Source organism: Ovis aries, chromosome 13, assembly GCF_016772045.2.
Source record: "Ovis aries strain OAR_USU_Benz2616 breed Rambouillet chromosome 13, ARS-UI_Ramb_v3.0, whole genome shotgun sequence".
NCBI lineage: Eukaryota > Metazoa > Chordata > Mammalia > Artiodactyla > Bovidae > Ovis > Ovis aries.
In genome coordinates this window covers 75,781,114-75,797,703 of record NC_056066.1, presented here as the reverse complement: position 1 = coordinate 75,797,703, position 16,590 = coordinate 75,781,114, and the positions used below count along the sequence as shown (strand labels likewise).

The following is a 16,590-nucleotide window of genomic DNA, read 5'->3' as shown; positions in this document are numbered from 1 at the left end:
CTTTTCCAGCTTTATGCTTGAAAAGGCTGCCTGCAGTTTCCCTCTGGAATGCAGTGCTTTTCCATTTCTGAGAGCAGAAATGACGAGACGGGCCTCCTGTCTTCCCCCTTTCACTGTTGTGTTCTTGGCTCAGCAGTTGAAGTCCTTAAGTCCTGATCACACTGTCGTTTAATCGGATCTTCCTCTTCTCTGTGTTCCCCCGTCGTCGTCCTCTTTTATCTCTTTTACTCTCTCTGTTTACTTTGTAAGATGCCTCGCCAGTAAAATTGAATGAATATTCTTCCCCCGCTGCAGTAGTGGTGCGCTCAGCCATTCTCCTCGCAAGCGTCTTCAGTCCTGGCCCCAAGAGGCTCTCTGAAGGTCCCCTGATCAGCGTGTGCACACACACCAGACAAACACATGCGTGCACACACAGGTCAGCTCTTTTTAGAGCCATTGCTTTAACGACAAGGATGCTGTCCCTGTTTGCTTTGAAAGCTCACTTTTGGAATCTTCGCTGGTGGCCAGCCTGAAGTGTGTCTTTGGGACAGGGCTGTTCCTAAGCTTACCTCGTTATGGTGATAAATGAAGTTGGAGCGATTTGTGGCTCCAGTCATCTATGAGTAGGTTGTGTGGGGCTTTGGGGAGACTACCTGTGGCCCCTTAAAGGGGTAAATCTCTGGTGAGTGGTGTTAGGAGCATGCCCCCTTCCTGGGTGCAGGGCGGAATGCAAGGGTCATGTTAAGGGGGAGAATGAAGGCTTCGGAGGAGCGCTGCAGTCCAGCACTCAATCTGTATCTCGGCCTTTGTACCAGGCTGGTGGCTAGACGTGGCCTTCTGGGTGGGGGCAACAAAGAAATGGGAGAAGTCAGGTAGTGAGCGCATAGCCGGTGGAACTAGCTCACGGTGGCTCATCTTTGTTCTTGATGGGTCCTTGAGGGATCCCACATCCTTTCTGACCCTGACCCACTTTCAGGGATTGAGAAGAGGAGCTGGGCACCCCCCACCCCCACCCCCTTATCAGACACCAAGTGCATTCTCTGCTTGGGGTCTTGGAGGCGACGTCAGGGTGAAAGACCATGCTTTCTTCCTGCAGAGTCTCTCACTGTTGGCCGGCCTTGGCTACTTCCACCCTGTTGTCCCCTTTTTATGTTTTGGGGGGTAGCTAGAGGAAGCAACAGAGGAGGTAGGCAAGAAGTTCAAGACGCACAAGCTCATGGAGCCTTTGGAATCTGGGCCACCTTGGTCGTCCAAAGACCCACAGCAGACGTGGGCGTGGGGGTGGGGGTGGGCAGGACCTTTGGACCTGAGTCATTAAGCAGAGGCCTTTGCTTGCTGTCAGGGTGAGGAGGAGTTGATATCTTACCTGAGCAAGAAGACATAGGTTCATGTCCAAGACTGATCGGTCCCCATTCCTCAGATAGATGCCAGGAGTCAAAGGGAGGTACAGCGCGCTGGCGGGAGGGTCTGCCTGTATTGTATTTTCCCTTTCCTTAAATATTTATCCATGCATATGGCTAGGCTGGGTCTTGTTCGTGAGATCTTTGGCCTTCCTTGGCGGCATGTGAACTCTTAGTTGCAGCATGTGGGATCTAGTTCCCTGACTAGAGATTGAACCTGGGCCCCCTGCATTGGGAGCACTGAGTCTTAACCTCTGTACCACCAGGGAGATTCCTGTTTACCCTTTCCTCCTAATTTGAGCTCCAGACTAGGTCGGTGAAGATCGAAGTCTGTGTGGTAAAGGAGGAGGTGGGCTCCCCGTCTTTATCAACATGTTCTCTGCAAGGCTCAGTGCCTCTCTAGGTTACAAGCCCACTCTGTTCTGGGCCTGAAATTCAAAGCAACCTGGCTAGACTCAGTGTCACTTTATCTGCTTTGTTGAAGTTGAACATAGCATAACCTCTGGCTTTGGAGGATCCACAGTGATGCTGAGCTTCCTAGAAACCAACGAATTGGCTGGGATTGTGCATTCTCCGTACTGAAAGCAACCCAGGCGATAGTTCAGTAGAAACCGGCCAAATGTTCTCTCTCGCTCTTATCGCCAAGTCAGCCCAGGCCGTCGAGTAGATAATACTGTTGGGATAAACAGAGACGTTTTAGGTTTTTTTCCTCCTGGGCTCAAAAGCATGTTTTCAAGAAGAAGCCAAGTGATGAGCGTTATTCACTGGTTCCCTCCAGTGCCTGATCTCATGAGGGTGCGGTGGTGTCTTCCAGATCGAAGCAAGGCCGAGATGGACCTGAAGGAGCTGAGTGAGTCTGTCCAGCAGCAGTCTACTCCTGTTCCTCTCATCTCTCCCAAGCGACAGATTCGCAGCAGATTCCAGCTAAATCTCGACAAGACCATAGAGAGTTGCAAAGCACAACTAGGTATGTGTCTCGGCTTGCTTATATCATTGTCACCATCATTACTGTCTTTAGGGGGACCACCCGGATGAAATGAAAGCCCGATCCTGGCTGCTGTCTTCGCAGCAGGTTCAACTTCGGCATGTTCGTTCAACAAAAAATCATTTCTCATGGCAGAATATTTCACATTTGCTAGTTAATTGTTCAGCGGGTATTTTGAGTTTGTCAGAGTGCATTCTTTGATTGTGGCAGCCTGCTGATTCGAGGTGCTGCTTGTAAGAAAGTTTGGAAGCGGGAAGAGCCTCCTGAGTTTGCCGTTCTGCTTCTCTGCACGTCGGTGTCTCCACTTCAGCATCACGTGTATCCCACAAGTGTCCCCAACACAAACCCTTCCCCTCCAGGCTGGCCCCCGCCCCCGGCACATGCATCCTATTTCTGTGTCTGTTGCCCCCCTTTCTCGTCCCCATGCTGCCTGCCTTTTTACGCTGCCTACCTGAATCCTATCCCTAAGGCTGAGCTTGGGCATCACCACCTCCAGGAAGTCTTCCTTGACTGCCCTCCCCATCTGCCCACCTCCTTTGGTCCTTTATGGCTCCAAAGCATCAGTGGTCCTTTTGTGTGGGGGGTATTCCTCCCAGTCTAGACTGGAAGCTCCTTGAGGGCAGAGAGGTTTGTCTTATAAAGATGTTATAAAGACTAGCCTTCCCCAAGGTACTTGATCTTAAACACATAGTGATGCTCTAGAATGTTTGTTGAAGAGGTAAATGAAGTCAGAAGGTATTTATAAGGAAATAGGGGGTGGCTGGGTCTCAGTAGAGAAAGCCAGTCCAAGATGAGATTTCCATGTCACTGGGTGCTCTGGGCCTTTGGGTGAGAAAGGAGCTAGCTGGGAGTCACTGAGGCTGTCTGAGGAAAGCATTCCTTGCTGGGTTGCCCGTTTGTTTAGGACATTGAGTGACATGGATGAAATTTTGCAGGCTGTATCCCTCTTGGGTTCTTCCAAGCAGCTGGTCTAGCTCCTCAGTTTGTTGTTGTTAATAACGATTTATGGAGGACTTCCCATGCCCCCTGCCCTGTGCATAGATTGTCTTGGAAGTTTGATACTGTTATCAGACCCATTGACAGGTGAAGAAATGGAGGTTCAGAGAGGTAGTTCACTCGTTAAGGGCCACACAGCTAATAGAAGCGGAGGAGCAGGATCTGAATTCACATCCTTCGGGCTCCAGTATCCAAGCATGTGTGGCCATGCTTGTCAGTCTGGTGTCTACCCTTTAGTTACCAGTTGCACAAACCATGAGATCCAGAAGTTAAACCAGATTTGGTTTTTAGATTCTTTCAATTTGAGCCCTGGAGGAGGTGGATGTAATTCACTCCTGATCCTGCTGGGCTGTTTGTGGCTCTTAGCCTTTTACAGGTTTCTCTTCCGTGACCCCACTCATGGTAACCATTGCTCTAGAATGAAGACAATACAGAGTTGATGAGGATTTCCTCTTCAAAATTGTAGGGTATTGGATTACTTACCTCCAGGTGGATGACGCTCACTACTGAGGGCAGGAAGGAAACATGAATAGGGTAAATGAAACTGTTGTTAGAAATAGGCTTTTGCCCATTTTGGCTTGTGTATATAGGAAACTCCTGCTGTTTCATTGTTTCTCCTTTTGCTTGAGACGCGGAAATGGGTGACTTTCCTCTGGACTCGGTTACAAGCAGAGCAGCAGTAGAAACACAGTGGTGTTGACTCTGCTTCAGGGCGGGGAGCCCGGTGGGGGCTGGGTGGCTGGGCCGCCTGGAGACCGTGCTCCCCAACCGGAAGGGGCCAGTGGTTCTCAGCCCCAGCCAGCCTCTTGGGCCTGCGACCCAGAGTGGCCGGGTCTTCTGCTCTTGCAGCACAAGCCTAGCATCTTTAATTTTTGTGTGAAACGTCCCGATTTATGAATTGGCCAGGACGTTCTAAGTTAAAAATAAAAACAAAATAACCCAGTGTTGGAAAGCATTGGGTCAAACCATTGCTTCCTAAATAACACGTCTGCTCCTGTGGCTCGTGGGCTGTGAGTTGCATCCCCTGCTTTAAGCCTTGGCCTGTTTCTTTGAGTCCTGGATACAAAGGGTAATAGACTTAATGCTCTGGGAATTCGTGAGAAGAGCCTAGTGGTGCCTCGAGCCCATGTCTCTGGCCTCGCCTCTCTGTCTTGGTTTTCTTTGTGTCCCAGGACAAGTGATTTCTCAGGGCTTCTTTTTTTCTAATCTGTAAAATGGATCAGTTTTAACGACGCCTGTGTAGCATTCCCTTCCATCCCTCCCATTCTCTGTGTCCCAGTGAGTTACCCATGCTGCCAAGATTGAGCTCTGGATAAATTAGAAATTCATCTTGAAATGTCAGTAACTGAAACCCTCAGCAGACGTTCCATTTGTCACCTGTAGTCAGCTGCAACTTGAGTCTACTGTTAACCCCCAACCAGACCAAATGTGATGCAATGTGAAATGTTTCTTTTTTTTATTCCAGCGTTGGGCGTGGAAAATGTTTGCGTTTTTTTGGTCCTGCTCTTTATTCTGTGACTACGCCACATGCTGGGTTTTCTTTTTGAATTTAGGCATAAATGAAATCTCGGAAGATGTTTATACGGCTGTTGAGCACAGCGATTCGGAGGATTCTGAGAAGTCAGATAGTAGCGGTAGTGACTCTATCAGTGATGAGGAACAGAGGTCCAAGAACGAGCCAGAAGATGCTGAAGACAAAGAGGGGGCTCGGATGGACAAAGAGCCATCTGCTGTCAAAAAAAAGCCCAAATTGCCGAACCCAGTGGAGACGAAAGAGGAGCTGAAAGTCAGCACGTCACCAGCCAGTGAGAAAGCGGACCCAAGCTCGGTCAAGGAGAAGACAAGCCCCCAGCCTGAGAAGGACTTTTCAGACAAAGCAAAACCCTCGCCTCATCCCACAAAGGATAAGCTGAAGGGAAAAGATGAGACGGATTCCCCAACAGTGCATTTGGGCCTGGACTCCGATTCAGAGAGCGAACTTGTCATAGATTTAGGAGAAGACCATTCTGGGCGGGAGGGTCGAAAAAATAAGAAGGAACCCAAAGAACCATCTCCCAAGCAGGAGGGTAAGTGATTGCACCCGTTTCCGGTTTCTTGGCTTGGTGTGAGAATGTCACCTTGCTGTTTGTAGTATCACGTGTCATGTCACCCTCTGACATCGTGAAGGGTGGCACAGCAAAGCTAGGATTGGCTCCTGGTCACTTAGCTAGTTACTGAGTGGGACCAGGCCTTAACCTGGGCCTGCCCACCTTTTACCTTCTCAGTACCCAATGTGGTTGATTTTGAGCACAGGAAGAGAAGTCTCTTAGAAAGTAGTAGTTGCTTCTAACAGTCAAGTCATTTTGAACCTAAGCAGTTTCTTTTCCAATGTGTTCACTTACATGCCTAAAGTGTTTGTCAATGTTAAGATATTGAACAGGGCTGAAATTGTTAAAAGTGTTCAGTTCATAGACCTTGATGAGTTTATTCTCCTTTACCTCCCCTCACGCTGCCCAGGCATCTCAAAACACATTTTCTTACTAGACTATAAGACCTTTTGGGTCGGTGGCACCAGACTGCTGTGTTCTTCTTAAGGCCTCTAGAAATCCAAGGGGGGATTATTGTATGATACCCACCTAAGCCCGTGTTCTGCCATATTTGCGTTTAACTGGCTGGGCCCGAGGTTTCTCAGCCTTGGCACTAATTGACTTTTTATGCTAGATAATTCTTTGTCCTGTGTATAGGAGGATGTTTAGCAGTATCCCTGGATGTCAGTAGCATCTACCCAGTGGTGGCCTTCAAAAGGGTCTTAACAACACAAAATCTCTCCTAGTTGTGAACTACTACCTAAGCTCCCCCTTCGCTGCTGTTAGGGACCGAACTAGCAGTGGCTGTTCTCAAACCTGCCGCATCCCAGGCATGTTGGCAGACCCCCCAGTGGAACATGGGAATGGTTTGAAAGATGTCTGGCCCATGGGCGAAGCAGTCAGCGAACTTCTCAGCTGGCTTGGCAAGTGGGTGGTGAGGGGATTCCGATATACCCAAGAAAGATAATGAAGAATTAATTAAGGGCCCAGGAGAGACGCGGCCAAAAGACAAATTGGAGGTTGTAGCCATAAAACCTCATGTACTTTGTGGGTTACATAAGGGGATAGCCAGGTTTAATTCTGTGGCTCAGTGGTAAGGAATCCTCCTGCCAATGCAGGAGACGTAGATTCGATCCCTGGGTCAGGAAGATCTGGAGAAAGAAATGGCAATGCACTCTAGTATTCTTGCCTGGAGAATTCCATGGACAGAGGAGCCTGGTGGGCTATAGTCCGTGTGGTCACAAAAGAGCTGGACATGACTTTTAGTGACAGACAACACACAGCTTCTGACAGGAGGTAACGTCTCAGTTATGTGTCCCCTGGGGATTTATTAGTCTGGCTGCTTAAACAGGAGGGGGATGGGCTTTGAGCATCTTCCTTCTGTGTTTGTATCAACATGAACTGTTCTGGAACCTCAGTCCCTGCAGTTCATTGGAAGAGGATGGAATATCTCTCAGTGATATAAGGCAGGAAGAGAGAGAGGCAGTTGAGTGGGTCAGGAAGGATGGATCACTGCCCCATCCCTGAGAATTACGAATGGCATCTGAAACATCCATTTCTGTGTGGATTGGGGTTTGAGGTACCACTTCTGATGCTGCAGAAAGCAACAAGAGTAGCAGTTACTCCATGAAGTTTGTAGAATTGTTGGGTCCCATATGGCAGTGTTCCTATGAATGATAGATACATTTATACTATTCCTCTCTTTCTGGAATAGATCTTTGTTTGGTTGTGGGTTTTTTTTTGCCCCTTCCAGAAAGGATTTGTGACATACTGATAAAATGGAAATCAAGACATCAGTGAGAAAAATGAAAACAGAACAGTGAGAGATCTGGGGAAAGTTTGTATACAGAAATAACTACTTCAGCCTTCAGAATTAGCAAAGTCAGGCTTCCATTTTGGGTCCAAGCTTCCTGGCAGTCAAAGCAAAAAGGGAAACACATATGAGTGCCTTAAAAGATCTCATGTTTCCCCCCGCTAAATAGAAAGCACTCCAGTTGATAAAATGAAGCTGAGCTGTTCCTCTCACTGGTATCTGGAGCAAATTTCTCTAGGAGCCCCTGAGTATGTGGTGGGACTTTGAAGCAAAGGATGATTCTGAAACATAATTCAGTTAGAGGAACTTAGCAGGGGTTGAAATCCAGAGCCACCTGAGCATGATTTGGGTTTCGAAGATTCGACTTCGTGTCCGACTCTGCAGTTGAGCATCTTTTCAATGATGTGCTTTTACTTACGAGTTTATTAAGTCAAGGGTGTTTTGGAGAGTGCTTGGTGACCTCCAACTGATCTTCAGTTCGGAGTGCAGCTTATACACAGAATCTGAATCCTCAGATAGAAAGACGGCTGTTCTAGCTAGAGGTCCTAGAGCAGAAGCTAAGGGAGCTCACGTCAGGACCTTGACTATGCTTACCTGGGTCACATCAGTCATTTCCAGCCTTCTCTTAAAAAGTCCTTTTTTAATGTACAAGACAGCAACCTAAGTCTGATATAAGTAGGTTAGTTGGGTGGGGTCGCTTTTGGAGTGTTGACCTTTAAGAAATTCACTTCTTTTTGAGACTACAGGTGATTATACACTCCCAAATTTTTAGGACAAAGGGAATTTTCCATGGCCCTTCCTCTCCCTATCCACCCCCCCGCCCCAATAAACCATCAGCATCCTCTAGAAATGAAAATGTTTTAGTGTCTAAATGAAACACTACCCCCCTGCCAAGAGTGTGTCAAGACTGGAATTTTTTTTTTTTAATTTGGAAAAGAGCTCCAATGGGACTCTTGCAGAGCAGTAACCCATCTACAAAGCCAGCTGTTTGCTTTTGCAAGATGATAGAGAGAAAAAGAGCTTTTTGTGGTTGCCCTTTGCCCAAGGACGGTTCAGGCTAGCTAATCAACAAGGGCAGTATATTTTTAAATCTGATGGCCGAAAAGAGAGGCACTAAAGATGCTTTTGCAGGTTAGAAGCTTTGCCTGTGGGATCTCTGCCTTTTTAAGAAGGGCCAAGCTCAAAGCCACCTTTGCCCCTGGAAAGGGAAGGGGCAGAGGTTGTGTCCGACATCTGGAAGGTTGTCCTGGGCAAGGATGGGGGCTCCTCACTCTAGGTAGAGATCTTCTCCCAGCCCCGCCCTGTGCTCTTGCCCAGGACCTTGGCTGAATTTTTCCCCAGAGGAGCAGGAGGCCAGTCAGTTGTGATAACCACTGAGACACCCCCACCCCCAGGCAGTAAAGTCAGCCTGTCAACACTCCTTTCCTTTCATACTCCTTGGTTTTTCCAGACCCACGGTTAACTGAAAATTTCCCCTAGAATGATCAAGAGCTCATGTCTCTTTTGGGTGATAGAAATCTAAAAATGACAGGCAGGGAGTCACGCGGCGGAAGCATGCTGAGCCCCTGAAAAAGCTGTGGTCCTTATTAAGGGGCTTCCTTGGTGGCTCAGCTAGTAAAGAATCCGCCTGCAGTGCAGGAGGCCCAGATTCTTGCCCTGGGTCAGGAAGATCCCCTCTGGGGAAGGAAGGAAAAGGCAACCCACTCCAGTATTCTTGCCTGGGAAATCCCATAGACAGAGGAGCCTGGCCAGGCCATAGTACATGAGATTGCAAAAGAGTCGGACACGACTGAGCGACTTCACTTTCAGTCCTTCTGAAAAAGAGTTTGATGTCAGGCACATCGTCTGAGATCAAGGATGCTGACTTGCACCCGTGATTTTTGTGTGAATCCCGGGGAATCCTCTCTGGGGACGCAGGTTCATCTCTGCAGGGCCTGGGGCCCCTGCAGTAGTAACTGACCTCCCCCTTACAGACGAGCACTCATGTGGTCATCCCCTCTCTGCCGCTCAGTGCTTCTGGCTCTAACCTGCCTTCCGACCAGCCCTTCTCACTGGCTGCCCTCACTCACCAATATGCTGCCGATTCCTGGGCATGTCTTGGCTAAAGCGGTTCCCCTCCAAATTCTCCCTGCTGCCTGTTGACATCCTGCCCTCCTCCCTTATAGCCCAGCTCCTCCCAGAAGATACAGTCCAAAAGGCAGCTTTTTTCAAGCTTGAGTCACTCGCATTCATTCTTTTTGCCATACCCAAGACCTGCTAGTACAATTATTGACTTAATATATTTTTATTTGAAGCAGCAGCTCTCTTTTTAAAAAAACAAATTAAACTCAATTTTGGACTTAAACTTGACTACCACACAGTAGGTGAAACAGTATTTTGTGCTCTGCATAAAAGACATAACAGGAATAACTGCAGTCAAAACAAAAGCAAGGCTTCTAAATTCTCCATAAATACCATTGTGCTGGGGAAGGTTCTGGCCTTGGGGTGGAGTTCCCTTGAGTGTTAGGTGTCAAGGCTGCCAGGACCACACTGAGACTATTCTAGAAGGAATTAGAAGAGATGAAAGACAATACTCTTCTTTCTGGGTGATTCATTGTTATTCAGTGCTTTGGCCATTGGGAGGCTGTCTGGTTCCTTGGGGTACATGCTCTGTAGGTTTCCTGGCCAAGAAAAGGATTCCTGTTAATCTCCAGATGGACTTTGGCTAAGTCTTTCTCAAAGTGCTCACTGAACTTGTAAAACAAGGTGCTTGCAGCGATTCTGTTCATCCACTGGGTCATCGACTAGCAGGTGGGCAACTCCAGGCTAGGGGCTGGGTCATGCTGGCCTCAGTCCCCTGGAGGCCTTGACAAGTATCTCAAAAGTGAGCCAGCATGTAACCCAAGGAGGCTGATGTTTTACGCTAGAACCTGCTGCAGAAGTGGCTTAAGCATATAAAGTGACGGTGTGCCCATTCACGGGGAGGTCCTTGGCATGCTAGCCTGCCAAGGGATGGTCACCTAGAACTCGCCGGCCTGCAGACCCTGCAGGCCAGCCTGAGTCCTGTCTACTTTCTGTTTCGTGTTTTCATGCCTTGGCTTCAGTTGTAGGTAAAGCTCCACCATCCACGCCAGCGGGCAGCCAGTCTCCCCCCGAAACGCCGGTCCTCACCCGCTCATCCTCCCAAACTCCCACGGCTGGAGTCACGGCCAGCACCACGTCCACAGTCACGGCCCCCGCCACTGCCGCCGCCGCCGCCGCCGCCACCACCACCACGGGGAGCCCGGTGAAAAAGCAGAGGCCGCTTTTACCGAAGGAGACTGCCCCGGCTGTGCAGCGGGTCGTGTGGAACTCATCAAGTAAGTTTCAAACGTCCTCCCAAAAGTGGCACATGCAGAAGATGCAGCGCCAGCAGCAACAGCAGCAGCAGCAGCAGCAGCAGCAGCAGCCTCAGTCTTCCCAGGGGACGAGATATCAGACCAGACAGGCTGTGAAAGGTACCGAGCCTCCCCCTCCGCTCTCCGTGGCGCCCGCTCCCTTTTCGCCACACGGACAGGAGAAAAATCGTCCTCGTTTTGTTTTTTTTTTTTTCAGTTCCCCTTGGTTGCCTGGCCATAGTATCCTGGAGGCCTGACACATTCCATTTGGCATTATTTTTAAAAATTGTTTTGCAGCTTGCTTTTTGTACTTTTCTTTTTCCTTTTTCATTTTATAAACGGTACATGCACGTCTTCTCAGAAAGGGGTGAAATAGATGCCTAGACACACAAAAATCTGTTGTCTTGATTGACTTTCTATTTCATTCTCCACCCTTTCTCTGAGGTTATTGTTAACCATAAGATCTTTTTTTAATGCATGTATGCATATATATTTATGTATATATATATATGACTTCATAAAAGTATTATTATTTTTTTCTTTTTGGAAACATAAAAATGGTACCATCTTTGCCTTTTTTTTAATCCCCCCCCACCCATCAGCATGTTTTGGAGGTCCATCCATGTCAGTACATAGAGCTCTTCCTGATTCTTTTGGACTGCTGCGTAGTATTCCACAGCTTATTTAATAAAGTATTCCCCTACAGATAGACATGTAGGTTGCTTCCAGTTTTTCCCTGTTGTTAACAGTGCTGCAATGAATACCTTTGTATAAGTTTCCTCGTGCATGCCCGTGAACCCCTGGGCATTATTTTTGAAAGAGTACAGTATGAGAAGTGGATAGTAAAGGATACCTTAATAAGTAGGGATTAACCCCCTTACGCAAGAAGATCCAGCATCAGGAACCATTGCTGAAGCTTGGAATGACAGCTCCCAGCAGGAGGCTCCATCTGGGCTGATGTAAAGCCGAACAAAGCGCTGATCCGATGGGTACTAGTTTGTCCAGCTCTTGTGAGGACTGACACAGGGCTTGTTTCATGGGGAAACCTGCATTGAGATCCTCCGTGGTTGGGCTCCTTGTTCGAAACTCTCGCATACCGAGTGCACTCTTGTGAGTAGAACTCTTGAGAGTTGTAGCAGGTTGTGAAATGAAAAAGTAGCCAGATCTTGAACTGGGTCCCCCAGTGAAGCCCTTCAAAGATTGGGGCGGAAGGAGACTGAGCGATTAGACACAGTGTTGGAGTACAGCCGGATCGATCCTGCTGTCTGAGGAGTTGCTGGGGCAGAACCGAGTCTGGGATCTTTCAGGTTGGGATGGTCAGTTCCAGTCTCCTGAATTCATAGCCCTTAAGTATAATGAGCCATCCCGGGAAACTTGGGAGCTGGCAAGAAGGAGCTCATTGATGGTATGGTTCCTAATTCCCAGATTGTCCTATTAACGATAAACAAAGCTGGCCACTAGTTGAAGCAGTTAAGATAGATTTTAATCTGCTATATACTATTGCAGTAGGGCACAATGTCCGATATGAACTGAAGTCAGCTTCAACGTGTACACTGGGGACTGGGGTTTTAAAGCGAGAATTTGGGAATAGGGAGGGGGAATCGTAGGGGCTCTGTAGAGTCAGAAAGGGACAGTTTTACACAAAGTGGGAAGGGGGTGTTGGTCCGTGTGAAATGTCTGGGTTTGGTGACTCTGGTACCTCTTAAAGGTAGGCTTCTGCCCTCCCACAGAGACTGGACAATGGGCCCTATCATTAGGTGTTGACTGGAGCAAATCGGCAATTCTATTGGCAGCCTTGAGTTTTCTTAGGTGGGGACTTTAAAGGGGTGGGTGTCATCTTAGGGGTGCAGCCTTGAGCTGTTGGAAACTGTATTAGTCCTTATAGACCCAGATGGAGGTCTCACTGAGAAAGGGCTCGGAGGAACCTTGCTTGAGTTTGGCCGACGAGAGAATTTTTGTCCCTTGAAAGCAGAGAAACTCTAATGGTGTGGATTGGGCCCTGCTCCCACCACAGCTTCTAGCTGGGGCAGCCTTCCTGAGGCAGTGGGGTGACCGAGAACCTTTGCTTTCCCAGCTGTCCAGCAGAAAGAGATCACACAGAGCCCATCCACCTCCACCATCACCCTGGTGACCAGCACCCAGTCGTCGCCCCTGGTCACCAGCTCAGGGACCACTAGCACGCTCGCATCTTCGGTCAGCGCAGACCTGCCCATCGCCACCGCTTCAGCTGATGTCGCTGCAGACATCGCCAAGTACACTAGCAAGGTGAGTGCCTGCGGCGGGAGCGGGGAGGACCAGCCTTGGATCTTTCCAGGAATTGAAGGGGACTGGGAAGTGGTGGAGTCCCCTTCCAACTCGCCTGTCCTCCTGGCATCTTCCTTGTGGAGGGGTGTGGTGGGCAGGCTACCCTGCTCCGCGTTCACTTGTGGGCACCCTCTCCGTGCAGGTTCTCTCTTCTCTCTTTTAAAATTTATTCTGTTGAAGTATAAGTGATGTACAATGTTGTATTAATTTCTACTGTATAGCAAAATGATTCCGTTATATACACATAGACTTTTTCATATTCCTTTCCATTATGGTTTATCACAGGATAATGGGTGTAGTTCCCTGTGCTATACAGTAGGACCTTCTTGTTTATTCTATGTATAATAGTTTGCATCTGGTAATCCCAGACTCCCAATGCATCCCGTCCCCCAGCCCAGCCCTCCTCTCCACTTCTCCCTTAATTTGCCAAGTGCTCTTCTGCTCACTGTTGAATTCGGGCAAGTAAAGCTTGCAGCTCTCCTCGCTGTCAAATGCAGGCGCTCTGGAGTGATGTGCAGGTTCATGTCTGTAGAACCCTTGGAGTGAAAATCACCACCAGAACTGCAGCTCCCAGGGGAGTCCATTCTGCTCTCTGCTGGGGCCCAGAACAGTGCTTGATACATAGTTGAAGAATGAAAGCAGGTTGCTGCCTAACTTCTCACTGGGCTTCTTATCAGTACCCCTTTTTTTTTTAACGTGTACAGTTTTTAAAGTCTGTATTGAATTTGTTGCAATATTGATTTATTTTCCTCCTTTTAAAATGTTTTGGTTTTTTGACTGCAAGGCATGTGGGATGTTAGCTCCCTGACTAAGGAATCAAACCTGTACCCCCCACAGTGGAAGGCAGAGTCTCAACCACTGGACTGCCAGGGACGTCCTCACACCCATTTTATAGATGAGCACACTGGGAACTGGCTAGGCCACACAACTTGTCCAGGGCCACATAATCCGTGAATGCCTAACTGGCATTTGAATGATAGCCAGGATCCAGAGTATCCGCTTAACCCGGCTTTGAGCTGACTTGTGAATTCACACCAGGCCTGCTGACCACAGTTGTCCAGTGTCCGCAAACCTATTGTTCTTACATGTGGCTTTTTAAAGCAACCGCGCTTGAGTCAGTGTGGCTAAAGAGATAAAACCCAAGTCTTGGGGTGACATCTCTTTATTTAGTATTTCTGTTCCCCCCCTTTTGAATAAAAACACAAGAATTTTTATTGAGTCCCTGAGTTTCAGAACAGGAAGGGTTCAACTATTAGGCATGGTTGCATCCTCAGGGTTTTTGTCTCACCTGTTCATCACCTTGAACTAGGATTGACTTCATATTTTTATTTATAGTGACATAAAAAGTCTAAACTCACCAGATCCTGTTCTTCAAGGCTTGAAGCCTAAGTCCATCTTTCTTCTGTTAAAAGGAGTGATTCGCATGAAAGTGTTAAAGAATTAATGCAAGCTTCCCTGGTGGCTTGTTGGTAAAGAATCTGCCTGCCAATGCAGGAGACATGGGTTCCATCCCTGATGCGGGAAGATCCCACACACCCTAGAGCAACTAAGCCCATCACCGCAGCTCCCGAGCCTGTGCTCCCGAGCCTGGGAACCGCAAGTCCCGAAGCCCGTGCCTAGAGCCCGTGCTCTCCATCCAGCACGGGAAGCCACCGCAGTGAGAAGCCTGCACGGCAGCTGGAGAGTAGCCCCCGTTCACTGCAACTAGCAGCACAGCCAGAAATAAATGCATAAATAAAGTTATATTCAAAAAAAGAATTAATGGTACCATGAGGAGACTTTCTTCCTAACAAGATCTGTTGTAGAATTAAAGAGAACTGAAAGAGGGTACTTTTTAAAATTACTGACTTAAGATGTCTGGTATTGCCTAAATGGCTTTTTTAAAAAAAATTATTTATCTGTTTGGCTGTTCCAGGTCTTTAGTTGTGGGGTGCAGATTCTTAGTTTGCATGTGGGATCTAGTTCTCTGACCAGGAATCAGACCCAGGCCTCCTGCACTGGACGTGCAGAAGCTTAGCCACTGGACCACCAGGGGAGCCCCCGCGCCCCCCCCCCCCCATGGCTTCTCATTTGCTTGGCTTTGATTGGATTTCTTGTATCGCCTTCCGTTGATTTGGTCCAAGTTGTCCATTTATGGATGAGAAAACTGAGGCTGCCATGCAGCTCAGGCTGGTGTTCACACCAAGCCCAGTGTTCTCCACTCCTGCATCCCTTTTTATGCCATCTCCTACAGTTCTCCCCCTTACTCATGGAGCAGAATTGAGGAATGAACTTTTTGATAGGCATTTTCTTTGCAGTTAAGAAAAACCACTCAGCGACATAGTTTTGGAGCCGGTGAACTTGCTTGTGTCTGAGGTGACCCAGAGTTGAAGACCCAGATTTGTGTGTTTTGGCAGAAGGGCTCTTTTTATTAATGTTGAGTTCTTTGCTATATTTGGGAGTGAGAACAAAGGTCAGTCCACAAATTCATGACTTCTTTAAAATGGAATGTAACTATGGCATTAGTAAAGTATTGGATTTCATCCACTCTCTAAAGTTTTCTCGTAAAGCAATTTTGTTTGAATAGTTTAAATGGACCTGAGCAGGGAGGCCCGTACAGAATGGCTGACCATAAAGCACAAAGTGTTTTTGCTGGCAGCGTCCCCCTGTGGTCCCTGCAACAAGGAGGAGAACTAATATTTCAACAGATACTTTATTCATTTTCCACCTATTTTGGGGGTGAATTGGGGGTTACTCTTTTGGGGGTTGGCAGCAGTTTTGCGATCACATGTTCTTGAGAATTAACTCTGTGAAAATAAGAAAACAGGTATTTCTTTATGAACTCCTCAGCAGGTACAGAACCACAGTCTCTTTTTCTCATTTAATCCTTGTACACACCCTACTAGGGGGCACTGTTGTTATCCTCGTTTTATTCCTTGGGCTCAGAGAGAGTTGTGGATGGCAAGATATAATGGCAGGAACAAATCTCTGGCATCAGATCCAAGGATGCCCTTTGTCCTCTTTTCTTGCTGAACCTCGAGCAGACTGCGTAGCACCGGGTGTCTTGGCGGTGGCCAGGCCAGAGCCGAGGCCTGGTTTGGTCTCCTGTCGCCTCCTGCCCCTCCTGTGACGTGGGAGGGCTCAGCAGCTGTGTGCCCATTTAGGTCGCCGCAGAGCATGGAGCAGAGTCCCCTGTGCTGAGCAGTAGGTTCGCATGGGTTGTCTGTTGTAAACACAGTAGCGTGTATATGTCAGTCCCGGTCTGAACCTCCCTGTTCACCCATCCCCTCCTTCGGTAGCCGAAGGTTCGTTTTTTATATCTGTGATTCTGTTTCTGCTTTGCCAGTAAGTTCATCTCTGCCATTTGTTTGGATTCCACGTAGAAGTGATACTGGGCAGTATATTGCTCTTTCTGTCTTACTTCACTCTGTGTGACAGTCTCTAGGTTCGCGCATGTCTCTGCAAATGGCACTGTTTCGTGCCTTGTTTACGGCTGAGCAGTGCTCCGTTGCATACAGGTGCATCTTCCGTATCCGTTCTCTGTCGATGGACACTTTAGGTTTTGTCCGAGCCCTGGCTGTCGTCAGCAGTGCTGCAGTGGACACCGGGGGTGGTGCCTCCTTTTGAATTACGGTTTTCTCCAGATACATAGAGTAGGGTTGCTGGCTCACATGGAAGCTCTGCTGTTAGTTTCCTAAGGATCATCCATATA

The 16,590-nt window shown here is 48.1% G+C and overlaps 1 protein-coding gene across 33 annotated transcripts in view; it reads left to right on the top strand.

Moving 5' to 3' along the window:
- The window catches only part of ZMYND8 (zinc finger MYND-type containing 8), a 122,711-nt gene that overhangs the window by 91,718 nt on the left and 14,403 nt on the right, over positions 1-16,590 (top strand). For 24 of the 33 annotated variants that reach the window (XM_042230232.1, XM_060397083.1, XM_042230231.1 and 21 more), the window contains 4 exons: positions 2,194-2,346; positions 4,914-5,426; positions 10,323-10,715; positions 12,670-12,860. In XM_042230232.1, the coding sequence (XP_042086166.1) occupies positions 2,194-2,346; positions 4,914-5,426; positions 10,323-10,715; positions 12,670-12,860 (1,250 nt within the window). The remainder of the gene's footprint in view (positions 1-2,193; positions 2,347-4,913; positions 5,427-10,322; positions 10,716-12,669; positions 12,861-16,590) is intronic. The other 9 variants (XM_042230233.1, XM_027977293.2, XM_060397081.1 and 6 more) reach the window with 1 other exon arrangement.